The following is an 18,669-nucleotide window of genomic DNA, read 5'->3' on the forward strand; positions in this document are numbered from 1 at the left end:
CTAGGTGAGTGATTACACCATCGTGATTATCTGGGTCGTGAAGATCTTTTTTGTACTAATTTTTTGGAAAGAGACATAATTAGTTCCAAAGATACCAATTGTAGCGTTGAATTGTTTAGTCAGTCAGTTCAGTCACTCAGTCGTGACTGACTCTTTGCGACCCCATGAATCACAGCATGCCAGTCCTCCCTGTCCATCACCAACTCTGGGAGTTCACTCAAACTTATGTCCATTGAGTCGGTGATGCCATCCAGCCATCTCATTCTCTGCGTCCCCTTCTCCTCCCGCCCCCAATCCTTCCCAGCATCAGAGTCTTTTCCAGTGAGTCAACTTGTAGCATGAGGTGACCAAAGTATTGGAGTTTCAGCTTCAGCATCAGTCCTTCCAATGAACACCCAGGACTGATCTCCTTTAGAATGGACTAGTTGGATCTCCTTGCAGTCCAAGGGACTCTCAAGAGTCTTCTCCAGCACCACAGTTCAAAAGCATCAATTCTTCGGCGATCAGCCTTCTTCACAGTAGATTTATATACATTAGAGTTTTTAAACATTGTATTGGAAAAGGAGGAAAACACAGATGTATATATTTTAATTTCCAGATTCTTTTTTCCACAAGAGAGAACTGTTTATTTTGGTACTTCTGTCTTATGTATGTGCATTTCATAATTTTTTTAATTTTTTCTAGAAGTTGATAGGAATATCTTAGATTACCTAGGCTTAAAATCATGTTAGTATAAAAATGTTGTCTAATAATTTTTTTTTCTTATTTCTCAAAACTCCAATGTTAAATACTAGTTTTGATAGTTATCACTATAATTTTTCTGATATTAATTGAAGTGATTTTTAAATTTTGTTATTTAAAGTGATACTTTTTGTTGATTACTATAAAAATATTTGTCATATTATAATAGAGTTATTTTTGCTTATTTCTATTTTACAAAGTTTATGGGAGTACTGCACCTATTAACATGCTGCTGCTGCTGCTGCTAAGTCACTTCATTCGTGTCAGACTCTGTGCGACCCCATAGACAGCAGCCACCAGGCTCCCCCATCCCTGGGATTCTCCAGGCAAGAACACTGGAGTGGGTTGCCATTTCTTTCTCCAATGCATGAATGTGAAAAGTGAAAGTGAAGTCGCTCAGTCTTGTCCGACTCTTCGCGACCCCATGGACTGCAGCCTACCAGGTTCCTCTGTCCATGGGATTTTCCAGGCGGGAGTACTAGAGTGAGTTGCTATTGCCTTCTCCACTATTAACATGAATATTATTATTTTCCTGGGTGGTTAATTTTTTTTAACTTTTCCTCCTGTTTTATCTGTTCTGCTGGGAATTTATGAGGTTCTTTGCTTTTTTGGTAACATTTGGACTTCAGTAATTAGACAAGAACAACAGACTGGTTCCAAATAGGAAAAGGAGTACACCAAGGTTGTATATTGTCACCCTGCTTATTTAACTTCTATGCAGAGTACATCATGAGGAACGCTGGGCTGGATGAAGCACAAGCTGGAATCAAAATTGCCGGGAGAAATATCAATAACCTCAGATATGCAGATGACACCACCCTTATGGCAGAAAGTGAAGAGGAACTAAAAAGCCTCTTGATGATAGTGAAAGAGAGTGAAAAGGTTGGCTTGAAGCTCAACATTCAGAAAACAAAGATCATGGCATCTGGTCCCATCACTTCATGGGAAATAGATGGGGAAACAGTGGAAACAGTGTCAGACTTTATTTTTTTGGGCTCCAAAATCACTGTGGATGCCGATTGCAGCCATGAAATTAAAAGACGCTTACTCCTTGGAAGGAAAGTTATGACCAACCTAGATAGTATATGAAAAAGCAGAGACATTACTTTGCCAACAAAGGTCTGTCTAGTCAAGGCTATGGTTTTTCCCGTGGTCATGTATGGGTGTGAGCGTTGGACTGTGAAGAAAGCTGAGGGCTGAAGAATCGATGCTTTTGAACTGTGGTGTTGGAGAAGACTCTTGAGAGTCCCTTGGACTGCAAGGAGATCCAAGCAGTCCATTCTAAAGGAGATCAATCCTGGGTGTTCATTGGAAGGACTGATGCTAAAGCTGAAACTCCAATACTTTGGCCACCTCATGCGACGAGTTGACTCACTGGAAAAGACTCTGATGCTGGGAGGGATTGGGGGTGGGAGGAGAAGGGGACGAGAGAATGAGATGGCTGGATGGCATCACCGACTCAATGGACATGAGTTTGAGTGAACTCTGGGAGTTGGTGATGGACAGGAGGCCTGGCATGCTGTGATTCATGGGGTCGCAAAGAGTCGGACACAACTGAGTGACTGAACTGAACTGATACCTAATGTTATGATTTTCTATTTATCTCTTCATTGCTGATCACTTTAATCTAGAGACTGCATTCTTGTTAAGCAAGTGAGATTTTCTTTGTTTACTTATTGCCTGTTATAAGCTTCCATAGATTTGTAGATTGTATGCTTCTATAGCAGAAGCATGACTGAATAGACTATTCAAAAGCAGTACAATAAATAAATAACAGTGGCTTGATGATTTAAAAATAAAAGATTGCTGGGGAAAATAGCTGTAACCTCAGATATGCAGATGACATCGCCCTTATGGCAGAAAGCAAACAGGATTAAAGAACCTCTTGATGAAGGTGAAAGAGGAGAGGGAAAAGCTGGCTTAAAACGCAACATTCAGAAAATTAAAATCATGGTATCTGGTCCCATCACTTCATGGCAAATAGATGGGGAAACAATGGAAACAGTGACAGACTGTATTTTCTTGGGTTCCAAAATCACTGCAGATGGTGATTGCAGCCAGAAAATTAAAAGTTGCTTGCTCCTTGGAAGAAAAGTTATAACCAACCTCAACAGCATATTGAAAAGCAGAGTCATTACTTTGCCGACAAAGGTCCGTAGAGTCAAAGCTATGGTTTTTCCAGTAGTCATGTATGGATGTGAGAGTTGGGTCATAAAGCTGAAGACTGAAGAATTGATGCTTTTGAACTGTGGTGTTGAAGAAGACTCTTGAGAGTCCCGTGGACTGCAAGGGTATCCAACCAATCCATCCTAAAGGAGATCAGTCCTGAATATTCGTTGGAAGGACTTATGCTGAAGCTGAAGCTCCAATACTTTGGCCACCTGATGTGAATAACTGATTCCCTGAAAAAGACCCTGATGCTGGGAAAGATTGAAGGCAGGAGGAGAAAGGGACGACAGAGGATGGGGTGGTTGGATGACATCACTGACTCAATGGACGTGAGTTTTAGTAAACTCTGGGAGATGGTAAAGGATAGAGAAACCTGGCGTGCTGCAATCTATGGGGTCGCAAAGAGTTGGACATAATTGAGCAACAACAAAATAGGAGCTCTGTGTGAAGTGGGATGCATAGGATACCTGGAAAGATAGTTTTTACCTTCCACTGCCTTTGTGAAGGGGACTTCCCTGATGGCTCAGAGGGTAAAGTGTCTGCCTGCAATGCAGGAGACCTGGGTCTGATCCCTGGGTCAAGAAGATCCCCTGGAGAAGGAAATGGCAACCCAGATCCCCTGGAGAAGGAAATGGCAATGCCTTTGTGAAGACAATAGCTTTCCAATTAGCTACTCGTCCTTTTAGTGAGTTCATTAATGTAGTATGTGCTTTCTTTGGATACACGGTTAGTGCTATTACCCCTGTTAATGTGGCGATTGGAGACAGGCTAATTTTAAACAAAGCACAATCTAAAACATGGTTCTAGTATACGTTGGAACCATCAGATGTACAAAGACAAAAATAGTCAGTACTCCCCTTTATGCCTGGCAACCCTTACCTTGAGTCAACTGAAAGACTGAAAAATGTTGTGGAAGAGGTTTCATGAATAATCCAGAAGGTGGATAACACACATGTAGCTAAGTGTGCAGGGGCTGGAAATAGCACTCAATCCCCGGGCATCACTTGTTCTAGGCTTCCTTTCCTCATCCTTCTTCCTTCGCCTGTTCCTTCCATGTTGGTATTCCCTAGGGCTGGCTTCTCATCTGTTTGATCTGCACATCCCACACACACTTGTTAGGATAAAGGGGGAGACAGGCAAGGCTAAGGCTTGGTACTTTTATTGTGCAACTCTGTTCTGAGGGGGCAGGGTGCAAAGCCTCACACCAGGGGAGGTGATGAGAAACTGCATATGACAGCCTTCCGGAGGGTGTGAGGTGGCATGTAGTAGACGGCCTCAGAGTGCCTCCTCAGAGGATTGCCTTGTCTTCTCGAGTTCGTCGGGGGTCACAAGGCATTCCACCAAAATTCAGATCAGCCATGGTTCAGGCGTTTGTCTGTCTGACCTCTGGATCCCTGCAGGGTTGGCCAGGGAACCACTGCAGAGCTGGCCCACTACAGGGAGTCTCAGATCATTTAAATATTAGACAAATGCAGTAAGGAAAACAAATATTAGCCTCTGTTTATGTTTGAAGTTCTATCTTCCTAATGCCAAAGCAGCCTGTTTCAAAGGTTTTATTCATTTATTTAAATCCCTGTCCGAGGCAGTAGATTTAGTTGTCCACATTTTTTAATAACCAGTGAAGTGAAGTTGCTCAGTCGTGTCCGACTCTTTGCAACCTCATGGACTATGCAGTCCATGGAATTCTCCAGGCCAGAATACTGGAGTGGGTAGCCTTTCCCTTCTCCAGGGGATCTTCCCAACCCAGGGATCGAACCCAGGTCTCCCGCATTGCAGGCAGATTCTTTACCAACTGGGCCACAGGGAAAGCCCTATAATAACCAGTAGACACCTTTTTTTTTTGGTTTCAGTTAGCAAAGTATAATCACAGATTGGAGACTGTCCCACAACTTTCTTCTTAAATGAGAGGCCTCCCTCCATCCCTTCCTTCAGGGATTTTTTTCAGGGTGGTATTTTTTTCATCAACATAACACTGGGCCCTGTGCTAGGTGAACCACATACAGACTAGAAGGGACTGTCCTGTTCATCACAGGACAGGACAGTGGAAGTGGAGGATTTCTCAAGATGCTTGACACTCTGGGCTTTGAAACAGCTTTGGAAAGTATCTTACAAGACCCCTTAAATGTGTGCTAGTATAATGCTCCTAGTTTAGGAGAAATACATTGTGAGAAAGAGAGAAATCATTTAAGTTTTGCAAATGTAAACGTAATTGGATTTTTTAAACCCCATGTTTATACTCACATCACGTTTGACCACTTTGACTGAACTGATTGCTTTATTATACTCAGACTGGTCGTTAACTGGTCGATGTAGTCAAAATGTCAAACTAGTAACGAGTATTCAAGCAGCTCCCCTGTCAGAAAAACACTGAAGGCTGCAGCTGATTGCCTATGCCCTTCCTTCAAGGTGACCTAGACAAAAACAGACCAGGAACTAATGGGCAGTATTGTAAGGGAGACAAATTGGCAGCTGATCATTTGAGCAGAAATGCTCGATGCGAACTTGCATTCCCATGAACGAGATACTTTCATTGCCAAGTTGATTTTTGGCACTTGTACTATTTTTAATAACCAGTGGGTGTTGTATTGGAGCCATTGGCATGCTGTTTAGTTTAGCAGATTGGAGAACTCCTAGAAATGTTTAACTTGGAAGAATTCACAAACATTTTGCAAACAATGGTATTTCAATGCCCGCACATCTGTGGCTCATTTAAACAGTGCCTTAGTGTACCAGCACTCACAACCATTGATCAGGAACTCTCCCCTGTTTCCTGCCTTTGGCTTGCTTCCCCACTCTAGGAATCCCAGCCATCATGGTGGCAATCATACTCAGTGTGAAAAAGGATCTGTATGGGACTCTGAGCTCAACAACTCCATTGTAAGTACAAGCATCTCTGCTTCTCCAATGGTGGTGGTCTCGACCATCAGGGTATGGTGAGGTATTCCTGGCCTGGGCCTTGGTCTTGAAACACTGGCTTCAGGGAGGAAATTAGCCTCAGCCTTTTTACTCTAACAAAGTAATGGGCACACTGATATAATGGGTAGGTGTCTGAGGCGTCTGGACTCCATAAGACCTTGGTCAACTTATTTTACCTCTTCTTTCCATTTCCTTCTCTGGAAAATGGGCATAATAATGTTTATGCTCAGTGCTGGGTGCAGATTAAAATGATGCCATTTTAATGCTCAGCGTGTGGCCTGTTCCATGGTAAGTAATATGCATCTGGCAGCGATTATTAATTCATTAATCTATTTTTAAAATTTTTTGGTTGGTAAAGAGCTCTCAAATTTATGAAATGGGAATATGATAATGATGTAGATATAATGCAAGGAAACAGTAAAAGAAATCGACATAATAGACATCGGCAGCTGTCATGATTAGAAAGCGCACAGAACTTAGGAGCTGGAGGAGCCACTATAAAGAAATACTGAAGTGGGTTGGAAACCTTTTCTGTATTTCAGCCACAAATGTCTCCTAAAGAAGACTCTACCACTTTCCTTTGTAAATTGGCTTGGCCTTGTTGTCCTGTTGCTGTACTTTTTCTTTTCTCTTTTTGATATACAAGCCCAGCTCTTTGGTTCTCTCACCCACAGGTACCAGAAACTTGCCATTCAAATTGCTCTACCTTTCCAGAACCTTCTTTCACAGGCCTGTAGATAGTTACCACTCAGTCCTTCAGGCTGTACAACCTCACTTTATACTTCAAATTGCTTTTTACTTATCCATTCTTCATTATCTTCATTCTCTTTATCATAGCCTCTCACGTTCTTTTTTATTATAGATTTCCTCTCCCGCTGGACTGGAATCAAATGCATGAGGTCTTGCCCCCCAGACCTCTCCGTCTTTCATATTGAGATGACAGTTTCCAGAGGGTCAATATTATATTACCACTGCCAGCAGATGCCTTCTAATTATAATTCCTTGTTATCCTTTCTTTCTCTCCCCTTTCTTCTCGTCTCCTCCTCCATCCTCCCTCCTTACTTGTTTTGTGACTTAAAGCGTACCCGATGTCTAATGGTGATTCTTCTTCAAAGATCAAAAGCAAAAGCAAAACCAGAACAAAATCCACTCCACTCTCCCTGAAAAGAACCCTTTCATATGTGAATTGGTGAGTAAAAGCCAGAGTGCTCTAAGAGCTTTTTAAAAAATAATTGTATTTTGAAGAAATAGTACATGCACAACGGTATAAAATTCAAATGTACAAAAGAGTAGAGGATGAAAAGTAAAGTCCACTCCCAAAGCCCAGCTCCCCAGTTTTCATCCCTCTATGCAACTGTTATCACCAACAATCAAATTTGTGTAGATATTCTCCTGCATACTTTGTCACCCAAATAGTAGATATATACTGCTTTGTACTTAACATGTCATGGAGATGATTCTCTATGCAAACATATAGTGCTACCTTTTTTAAAGAGTTTTCTATAGCCTTCCCTGGTGGCTCAGATGGTAAAGCGTCTGCCTACAATGTGGGAGACCCAGGTTCAATCCCTGGGTCGGGAAGATCTGGATAAGGAAATACCCATTCCAGTATTCTTGCCTGGAAAACCCCATGGACGGAGGAACCTGGTAGGCTACAGTCCATGGGGTTGCAAAGAGTCGGACACAACTGAGCCACTTCACTTCACTTTATAGCCTTTTTTAAAGTTGAAGGTGATATTTGGGGAATCTTAAGTTCTGGGGTTTTTTTTTTTGACCACAAGGTTGAACATCTTTATTGTTATAAGCCACAGACATTTTGCAATAAATGCCCAATTCATTGCACTTCAGATTGGCAAATAAGCACATATAGGAATGTAATAACAATATTTATTAAATCTAAATCTATTAAAAATCTATTTTATCCAAGTCTAGTTGGTTTATAGTGTTGTGTTAGTTTCTGGTATACAGCAAAATGACTCAGTTACATGTATATGTAACAGTTTGCATTTGCTAATCCCAAATTCCCAGTCCATCCCTTTCCCATCCCCATCCCCATTGGTAACCACAAGCCTGGGGAATCCTAAGTATTAGATTCTACTGGGAGAATTAAATGCATCCCTCACCCCAAATCCAGTCCCACCCACACAAACACACAAAAGGCACTTGTACATGAACGTATCCATACCAACATGAACAATATGACCACAGGGCATTTTCCTGGTTCTGGAAAAGAAGTCTCAACTAAGTTGACACACATTTATACTAGTAAAGCTTGTCTATGTTCAAAAATCAGAGATAATGTCTGTGGTAACTGGCATATTATGAGATGAAGTATCTGTTCATATAAATTACTACATATTTCTTCTTTAATAGAAACTGCAGAGCCATTAATCAATCCAGTGGCCAGAGTTGCCTTTTGAAGTTTAAACCTCTAGCTGTGGTGGTGGGAGGTCAAAAATAAACATCATATTTGAAAGCAATACAGTTAAAGCTGTCTTGTTTTTGTTGCATTTTCATTACTTCTGATGATCTCATTACTGTTTGATATAACATTCTGAAAAGCCAATCATTACCTATGACCTTTCACTCTGATATGTATCATGCAAAGCAGAATCTATCCTGCAAATAAAAACTCAGGTGTAAGCCACATTGGGGGGAAATATATAATTTCATTTTCTGCTGCTGAGGAAGAAAACAGCCTCCTAGGGAACTGGACTGAGAAGTTTCTGCATGAGTAAGGCAGAACTGTCCTCTAGGACTTCTAAATTGAGGCTGGGAAGAACCCTGGACTGAGGCTCAGAAGACTGGAGTTCTGGTCTCAGCTCTGCCCTCAGTGAGCATGAGTGAACCCTGTTGGGTTGGTTTACACCCTAGGCCTAGGTGTTCTCACGTGAAATGAAACTGACTCAGTGATCTTCAGAGTCTCATTAAAAAATAGCAGTTTAAAAACAAATAGAGTCACAGATGTAGAAAACAAATTTATGGTTACCAGGAGGGGAAGAGGGATAAATTGTGTGTATCACCGACTCTGTGGACATGAGTTTGAGTGAACTCCGGGAGTTGGTGATGGACAGGGAGGCCTGGCGTGCCGTGATTCATGGGGTCGCGGAGAGTCGGACACGACTGAGCGACTGAACTGAACTGAACTGAACTGATTGACATACATACACTACTATGTATAAAATGAATAACTAATAAGAACCTACTGTATAGCACAGGGAACTCTACTCAATGCGCTGTAATGGCCTATATGGGAAAAGAATCTAAAAAAGTGTGAATATATGTGTATATATTACTGATTCACTTTGATGTACAGTGGAAACTAATGCAACATTGAAAATCAACTATACTCCAATAAAATAAGTAGGAGAGTATATGTTTCTCTACCTCACAATGGGCTTCTCTCCTTGGTCTCTTCCAGTTGTTGGATTAAAGATGATCTTATCTTCTACATCTTAGTGGCGGCTTATTTTTGCCTCATATTTCTCATGAATCTCTCCATGTTCTGCACTGTTCTTGCTTAACTGAACTCCATGAAATCCCAAAGCCAGAAGACTTGACGGAAGATGATTCTATAAGACCTCAAAGGCAAAACCAGCCTGACCTTCTTACTTGGTCTCACTTGGGGGTTGGCCTTTTTTGCGTGGGGACCTGTGAGGATCTTTTCCTTATATCTTTTTGCCATTTTTAACACTTTGCAAGGTAACTGTTGTTTCTTTATACCTTCTGTGGCTCAAGCTAGACCTTCATCAAAGTTCTTACTGCTTTAGAAAATCTTACCTTTAGTCTTCAGTATTTTTTCAAAGGAGGAAAAAATAATCCAAGAGCCCTCTGCTGTCAGTGACTGACAGGAAGCCATTAGAAACATTGGTTAGATGTTAGGGCTTCATTAAATGAGCCCACTGTCTCTTACTCAGGGATGTAGAGAGAAACCCAAATAGCTAACTCAGCTCTAGCTAGTTGGCCATGTCTCTGTGGAACACTGATTGGCAGTACTTCCTACAGTATTCATTGCATCAATAATGCGTACATTGCCATGCATTCATTGCATGCTCCTAAGTGTACAGATTCAAATCCTGTTGAACATAGAAATTACTGGGCAGTAGAAACATTGGACTGTTGACCCTATAGACTCTGGCTGCATCAGATATCCTAATATTGTGGGAAGGAACCTGCTTAGGAAGTTCTAGAGCCATAGAGGATTGAAGGTGGAGAGCAAAGAGCAGTGGGTCCTGGCAAGAAGCCAAGATTCTGATCTTGGCTTTGCTACAAACCAATTTTGAAAAAGTTACCACAGCTGGTTGAATTAGCTGATCCTAAACTAATGACTTTATAGCCCTTCACTCTCTACTTTCTGGTGAAAGGAGCAAATGATTACTGAAGTTATTAAATGGAAGACCAAGGATGCCATGAAAAGTAAAAGCTAGGGCTCTGGTTAACACACCTCTGAGTAATTGCTGCTGTTTGTTTTAATCTGATGTTGCCTACTTAAAATTTTTAGCAAGAAGAGGCATGCAGAATAATCCGAGGTATCTCAAACTCCACCCCACACTATTATCCTCAAGATTGGCTCAGTTCATTTGGGCTACCGGGGCAGGCTGTGAATCGACCTGGGAAGTCCATTGAGTTAGGGTCTCCTTCACTTCTCTTAACCATTTTGTTAGAGTAAAGGGAGCTGGTGATCCCATAGGGTGCTCAGCAAGAAAGAGTACTATGGTGAAAGAACTTTGGGGAATGCAGAAAAGTACCTCCCTCACTCTTGAAATGGCACAATGTACCTTGGCATCTACAAGCTCTGATAAATGCTGCTGGGGGGAAAATGTTAAAACTTTGTTTCAAATTTGGCATTTTAAAAACCTCAGAATCCTTTATCATTGTGATTGTTAGACCCTGAGGAAACTAGGGAAATGTGAATTGCTCTGCAATTACTTTAGGCCAGTCATCTACAAGGTGCTGCAGGGGGTGGGGGAACAATCCAGAATAAGGTATACTCTTTGACAGCAAGTCCTGTGAGTCAAGAAACCATCTTATTTTAGAGCAATGAGGTGTATCAACTGAAACTTTTTGGGACTTCCCTGGCAGTTCAGTGCTTAACACTTCACCTTTAATTCAGCGTGTGCTGCTTCCATCCTTGATCAGGGAGCTAAGATCCCACATACCTCATGGCCAAAAAAACCAAAAGGCAATGTTGAAGCAATATTGCAACAAATTCAATAAAGACTTTAAAAATGGTCTACACCAAAAAAATCTTTAAGAAAAAAAGAAAGAAACTTTCTGTTCCACTGGATTCCACCAACCAGCCAATTCTTTTTAAAACTTTTTTTACTTTTTGGCCACACCGAGTGGCAAGCAGGATCTTAGTTACCCGACCAGGAATCGAACCCATGCACCTTGCATTGAAGTGTGGAGTCTTAACTGCTGGACTACCAGGGATGTCCCTTATATAGCCAGTTCTGATTGGAATATAAAGAGACACAAAATGTGTTGTTTTTTGTCCACATGCCATCTTTATTCCTTCTGGCAGTGGGGACAAATTTTAGAAGTGTTGCACACCACTGTCACACGGTTTCCTTTGAGGCTACCAGCACTTGGTTGTATCCCAGACCATTGACCGAGGCCCTGGCGATGGTTCTACATTTTACTTCTTGACTTTACCTGGCCTCCACTGAGATACCCCGGTCTCAGCAGCATGATGCTTTGAGAACAAAAGTGCCTTGCTCTAGACTATGTACTGAGGTGGATTCAGAACCAAACGCCTGTGTGGATTTCTTCTTAAGCAGTTAACTCCAGGCTTCTCTCAGGCACATGAGCTCTGAGGAGAAACACACTCAATCTTATGGAAACAGGGATTAAAGCGAAAGCTGACAAAAGAACCAGAAAGCAAAGAAGTTTAGAGCTAAAAGCAGGGGAGGGGTGTTTGCAAAACAGCATGTGCTCCATTCTCACACTGGAAGGAGAGAGTCATCTCTAAATGGGAAGCCTGGATGGGTAGATGCAGAAGCCAATGAGATATCTGTTGAGGACAGAAACCATAGCCAGGCTCTCTCTGTCTGTCAGATAGGCTTTCTGTCAATCACCAAGGCTTTCTAGTTCCTAGTCCCGCCTAGAAGATAGAATGTGCCATCTTGCAGAGAGGGGGTTTTCGGATCTTGGAGTTTCAAACTCAAGTTCCATAGACATACACACACACATACACGTCCCAAATATTCAAAACAAGAATGCAATGAAATAAATGAACAAATTAGCCATTTAAAAGACAGATGGCAAGTTTGCAAGTTTGGCTGAAGGGGGTTGCCCTGTGGTCAGATGTGAAAAAATGATGCTCTTGATGAGCTATTTCTGAAGGAGGGATGCACAAATAAAAATACAGGTGGCAAAAACCTGCCATCTTCCCTCGTGGCTATGTGCTAGTGAGTAAGCAGATCAATCTGTTATTGGAAAGAAAAAGGGAGGCTGTCAGGCAGAGAGGGAGAGCTGGCACACAGCTCATTGCAATTCACAGAATAACCTTTAAGTCTGAGAACTAGCTAAACTCGTGCAGGAAATCAGAGCAGTAAGAGGGGCTTCTTGTCACTGTGGCCCCCTTATTCCTGCTGAAGCTGAAGGAGTTTGACCTGCTCTGAGACCGAGACTGGTGTACGCTCTCATCAAGTTGCTGGACTGCCCTGCAGGTGGTCACTGCTTAGCCAAACAGCGAGTGCTGCTGGCTTCCTCACCACAGTGGTTCGGTTCCAAATGGAGATAAAGCCCTCAGGGGAGGTAGTGAGATCTGTCATTCTGTTTAGCCTCCAGATTGCTGCCTCCCACATGAAATCAGAGAGTCTCGGGGCTGGGGCTCGGGAAGCCAGATCTTCCCATCAAGTAACAGTAAGCCTCCACCTGAAGCTTCCTAGAGACAGAAAGCTCCCCACTCCATGAAGGAGAGCATTTAATACCCTTCTTTCTTTCTTTTTTATTTGTATTCATTTATGGCTGCACGGGGTCTTCATTGCTGTACGAGCTTTCTGTAGTTGTGGTGAGCGGGAGCTGCTGTCTCTAGTTGTGGTGTGCAGGCTTCTCATTGCGGTGACTTCTCTTGTTGCTTCCCTGGTGGCTCAGTGGTAAAGAATCTGCGTGCACCCCATCTTGAACCCCCCTCCCACCTCCCTCCCCACACCCGGGGCAGATTCATGTCAATATATGGCAAAACCAATACAATAATGTAAAGTAATTAGCCTCCGATTAAAGTAAATACATTTAAAAAAATAAAAGAAAAGAATCTGCGTGCAATGCAGGAGATCAGGGATTGATTAGGTTTGATCCCTGGGTCAGAAAGATGCCCTGGAGAAAAGAATGGTACCCCCCTCCAGTATTCTTGCCTGGAGAATCCCATGGACAGAGGAGCCTGGCGGGATACAGTCCATGGGATCATGAATGAGTAGGACATGACTTAGCCACTGAACAACAACTCTTGTTGCAGAACATGGGCTTTAGGTGCACGGGCTTCATTTAGTTGTGGCACATGACAAGCTTAGTTGCTCCTTGGCATGTGGAATGTTTCCAGGTCAGGGGCTGAACCAGTGTCCCCGGCATTGCAAGGTGGATTCTTAACCACTGGACCACCAGGGAAGCCTTTATGGTTTTTATTTTTATTTATTTAAAAATTTTTAAGTTGCATATATTTATTTACTTACTTAATTTTTGGCCATGTGGCATGTGGGGACTTAGTTCCCCAACCAGGGATTGAACCCATGGCCCCTGCATTGAAAGCACAGAGTCTTAACCACTGGACCACTAGGGAAGTCCCTTGTTTCTTTTTTTTAAATTGAAGTAATGTTGCTGTACAATATTATTTACGTTACGGGTGTACAATATAGCTATTCACAAGTTTTAAAGCTTATACTCCATTTTGCCCATTATATATTGTAATATGATTACCACTGTAGCTTCTAATCAGTTCTGAGGGTGGGGGCAGGATGGGTAGGGAGAGAAAGACAAGGAGCCAGAGAGAGAAAGATTGTACAATGTCTTTTATAATCTAATTTTGCAAATGCCATACCATCACTTCTGCCATATTTTATTCTGTTGGTACAACATGAGAGGAGACTACATAAGGATGTGAATGCCAGGGTCTGGGCTACATTGAAAGCCATCTCAGAGGCTGCTTCTCACTGCACACCTGACCTCTCAAGCTCTAGGACGGACAGTAGCCCAGGAAGAAAGCTATGGTTGATGTGAAATCTTATCACTGCCATTGGGAGAGAGCTAGAAAGGTGACCTCAGAAAACTAGTAATAGCCTTGGGTTTCCTTAGAAGGAGTATTGATGGTGACAAGAGTAGGCTTGAGTCTAGGCACTGGTGACCGTGAGTGAAAGAAGCTGAAAGAAACTGACCTTCTTCTCCTGACTTAGGTTTCCTCATTTTTGTGTTCCACTGTGCAATGAAGGAGCATGTGCGGAAGCAGTGGCAGCTGCTTTTCTGTTATGGGTGGTTGCGACTGGATAACACTTCTGGTAAGATGCCGTTTGGGGTAAAGTTTTGACTTTTGCAGCTTTTCCAAACTGATGAGGTTAACTGGCCCCCTGACTTGAGTTCATACAGTGTTAGCATCAAACGGAGGCTGTTTCCTTGCCAGGAAAATGATTTGTACTTTTGTGTCGAGATGAATGAAGTCAGGTAAAGGATGTGATTTGGGCCGTATTTTAACTTAGTGAGGCTTTGCTTTTGGCCTAAATTCCTTGAACTGCTTGTCCTTGCTGTCACTTGAGTCTCAATTCAATTAAAAGAACATTGATTGAGTGCCTACTGTGTTCCAGGCACTGGGTCCCAGGGGCTTTCTGGCCCGTAGCCAGATGTGGGAAACAAGGAGTGATGGTGGAGGAGGAGAGAACTTGTCAGCCTCCCTAAGATGGCTGGTGGGCTGCCCAGATGGACCAAAGGTCCTTCCTGCACAGTGAGAGATGTAGTGGACTCTAGTGTTGCCGCTGAAGGGAGTTCCAGTCCAGGCAAACCAGTTTTTTATACATCCAAAGGCTCTTCCATCCCATTTAGGTAGCTTCTCTCAGTCTCCAAGCAAAACTCAGTTTATTGCCTTTAGGGAAGGTGGAGCTTGAACTGGAAGATTCTGTAAGTAGCACAGAGATCCTGTTCCTTTTTGCTCGGCATATCAGTAACCTGCTGGTCCCTGTACTGGGCTCTAGGGGAAGGAGGCATCCTTGGTAAATTAATTGGCTCTGCCTGTACTACACATTATGGTTCAGACTTACTTTTCACTCTTTGAGGTACCTAGAGTGAACAGTCTGTACATTGAGCTTTATATTTTCTGAAGTGTAAAATTGGATGAGCTTTCCATTTTTAACTGTTTGGAGTGTTGTTTCAAGTGGCAGCACCTGGTGTGGGCTCAATGTCGGGCAGAAACTGGAAAGACTGAGGAAAACCTTTGCACACAACTTGTTGACATCATCTGTCAAGTCAACTACAGCTAGTTCCATTTTGAAATCTTTAGGCTCTGCCCAAGGCACTCCTAGAGAAACAAGCTCCCCAAATGGTAAGAGAAAAGGCTATGCTGTCTACACTTATATTCCAGAGACACTGAATTAGTGTGAGGCCACAGATGCGGTCTTGGGAAATGATTCTTCCTTAAGACGACATGCACAGGTCCATGTGTACACCCAGGCTCACTCTGGGCCGAGAAACTGTGCATAGAAGCACATACTGAACTTAGTGTGTACAATGCAGTGGGTGGTTAGATTAATGGAGGAGAGAAAAGACTGGACGTAAAAAAAAATCATTCATGGGTAATTGCAAATGATCATCACACACTGTTAAAATCCAAGGGCACCTTATATGCTCTTCAGTGCAAGCCCCTATTTTACAGATGAGGGACCTTAAGCAGGAAAAGGAGAATGCTTTATGGACAGCCACTCAGCCCACCAACAGCAGAACTGGGGCCAGAACTCAGGTCTTCTGGCTCCCAGGCTAGTTGCTCATCGCACACCCTTGAGAATACAGGCTGCGCTGCACGTCACTCCTAGATGCTCACCTTCTTCCATAAGAAGACAAGTTTCTAGGTACAGTGACTGATATTGAGTTGGAGTTGGGCGTTAGGAGGGAAAGTGTAGTGAAAGGATTGGTCTGAAAGCCTAAAGTAAAGAGAAAGGCAAACTAGAGCAAGAACTGAAGAACTTCAAGGTGGTGCTGTAATGACTTCGTGTTCTGTGCTTCCAGCGTATCGTACTGCAGGTTGTTTTCCTTTCTTAAAGACCAAAGTAGATTCCAGTCAACACACAGAATACCTCTGGTGGCCTGGCTGTAGTCATCCTCCCACCATTTCAGTGTTGGTGGTGGAACAGCCTCATCCATTGTAGTTTTCATTTTACTGGCTCCTTCAGCAGTTCTATTTCCAAGAGCTGCAGCTAATCTGGAAGCAGTATGATGGGTTGAAAAAATAAATAAAAGCATCACATTTGGAGTCAGAAGGCTTTGGCTTAAGCCACTAACTCTGTGACCTTGGGCACATCACTTCCCTACTCAGAGTGACATTTCCTTACCTTCAACATGGTAGAGGGTGGAGTGGGAGCCGAGATGGACCTATCAGCTTCAGGACCGTGTGAAGCAACATCATTTTCCAGTTTAGGCTCACTGACTAGTGGTGGAGTCTCTGTCTCCATTTCTGCCTGGTGGTGCATGTGAAGAAAATCTTCCCTTGGCCACAAGCATCCATCAAGCTCTGGCCAGCTAACCTGAAGATATGTTGGTGCTCATATGGAGGCACTGAGGAAGCATGGCATATGGAGGGCCGAATTGTGGGAGTTCCTTGGATGATAATAGCTGTGACTGATTGGGGAATATTTTTCTAAGAGGGTGAGTTACTCCTGGCTCCCCTGCTGCCTCTGAGGGATATTGTTTCATTAGCAAATATACAACATAAATGGACATGTTTTTCTTTGAAAGAGCAGTAGTAAATAACACATCCTGGATTGTAATGTTGTTAGAACAAGTTATAGACCTAAAGAGCTCAGGTGCCTGCAGCCAGCACCGAGATGCTCATTATTTGTGACAGTAACTCAGCCAATGGGGCAGGATATCCAGCCTCTTGGGCCACAGGTTCTAAAACTGCGATCTGGATGCTGCCATCAGACATATGACAGCCAGAAACTTGATTCCATTAGCACTGAGTGAAAACTTGTGCCCTCTGTACCACTGCTGCTGCTGCTGCTGCTAAGTCACTTCAGTCGTGTCCGACTCTGTGTGACCCCATTGATGGAAGCCCACCAGGCTCCCCCATCCCTGGGATTCTCCAGGCAAGAACACTGGAGTGGATTGCCATTTAGGCACTCTCAAACTTGAGAAACAGCTGAAACTTCAGAGCAAGAAAATCAGTTTCATAGGGGATACAGATAGGTGTGCTATGATTTTATGTTGTCTCTTCCTGAAGGCCTCCAGTCTTTGCCCATGACTAGCTTCCCCTTGGTTAGGGTTACTGTGAATAACACAGCTTGTAAGTCATAATGCTGTTTGAACGGATGAACTTGTAATTGCCTAACAATGCTGTCAGGATGAATTAATTCACCCCAGATTTAGATCAAACTATCTGAGGAAAGCACCACAACTTTTACTTCCTTTCGAATTCTTCTATTCATTCCTTCAATTGATAAACATATCTTTTGATGCTACTATGTGCAAAGCCTTTAATGCCACAGCTGAAAAAGCTCTTTTTTTCCCAATGCAGACTACTTTGATGAAGATCCCAACTGTTTGTCTTCCTTGAGTTGTAAAGCTGTGTCTAATAGTGTGAGAAGAAAATTACCTGAGGAAATCAAAATGAATTCCATTCACAAACAAAGATTTCATCAATAAATCCCGGCAGAAATCCCACTTTCCCCCACCCCCAGATTGTGGAAAATGTTGAATTTGTAAAACCATCTGCTTCAACTTCGTATTCTAAATATTATTTTGGAAGGGGCAGAATGAGATAGCATTTAGTGAATATTAAAACTAGAATAATTCTCCTATTCATTGTAATAGTTGTTTCCTATCTTTTGGTAGAGAAGACATGAGCCTATATTAGGGGAGAACTGTCTACAGAGTTGGAGATTTTGTTTCAAAAACTCTTGTGTCCACATTCTGAAAGGAAAAAAGATCATGGTCAGAGTCCTCACTGCACTGACAGTCAAGCAATTTCAGGTGGCCCAAGTTTCCAGGTACCCAGTTGGTCTGACACACATGCAGAAAAGAGAGAAGAAAAGTCACAAGGTCATACCTTTTGAGGAAAAAAAAATGCTATCCTGTTGGCTTGTCATGACAAGGCATCTGAAATCCCCATTATTCAAGTTACTCTTTTGATTGAGGCCCCTTGTTAAAATGTCAACATGTTTTGTGAAAATGGTGGCTCATCAATCCAGACCCCCATCAGTTCCTTAGGGGGGATGAACTCAACCAAGACCGCCCCTGAGGCACAGCAGGCAGGGTTCTGAGCAAGGGAACAGAACAGGAGGAGCTGTCTGTAGCCACTGGTTCTCCCTTGGGAGGAAAGGATAGGTCAGGGTGAGCAGGACAGTAGGGGGATGGAGGCGAGAAGACTCACTGAAATGGAGTGACCCTGAGGATGAATTTTGCCTACCTTGCTCTCTGTGGCTGAGCACAATGGGTGGCCTTCTTGATCTCATCCCAAATGCTGTCATCAAGGCTTCCCAGCCAAGGCAGGTTGCTCACATTTGTCCTTAGGTATAAACAAGTAAAGAGATGAACATTCTGGAAGGATACACAAGCAACAAGTATGAGTGGTAGTCTTCAGGAAGGGGAACTGGGTATCTGGGAACCAAGGAGGAAGGGAGATTTACTTTTCACCCTATACCTCTTTGT

At 42.9% G+C, this 18,669-nt stretch overlaps 1 protein-coding gene across 1 annotated transcript in view; it reads left to right on the plus strand.

Moving 5' to 3' along the window:
• Positions 1-15,405, plus strand: part of ADGRG4 (adhesion G protein-coupled receptor G4) — a gene marked incomplete at its 5' end in the record, with an annotated part of 115,031 nt that extends 99,626 nt beyond the window's left edge. The window contains 4 exon segments of the mRNA XM_055437667.2: positions 5,709-5,787; positions 9,248-9,528; positions 14,217-14,328; positions 15,186-15,405. Coding sequence (XP_055293642.2) covers positions 5,709-5,787; positions 9,248-9,528; positions 14,217-14,328; positions 15,186-15,405 — 692 coding nt within the window.
• Positions 15,406-18,669: the final 3,264 nt, after the last annotated feature.

This window comes from Moschus berezovskii, chromosome X (assembly GCF_049115385.1).
Source record: "Moschus berezovskii isolate FMDL1 chromosome X, NW_MosBer_1.0, whole genome shotgun sequence".
In the NCBI taxonomy this organism is placed as follows: domain Eukaryota; kingdom Metazoa; phylum Chordata; class Mammalia; order Artiodactyla; family Moschidae; genus Moschus; species Moschus berezovskii.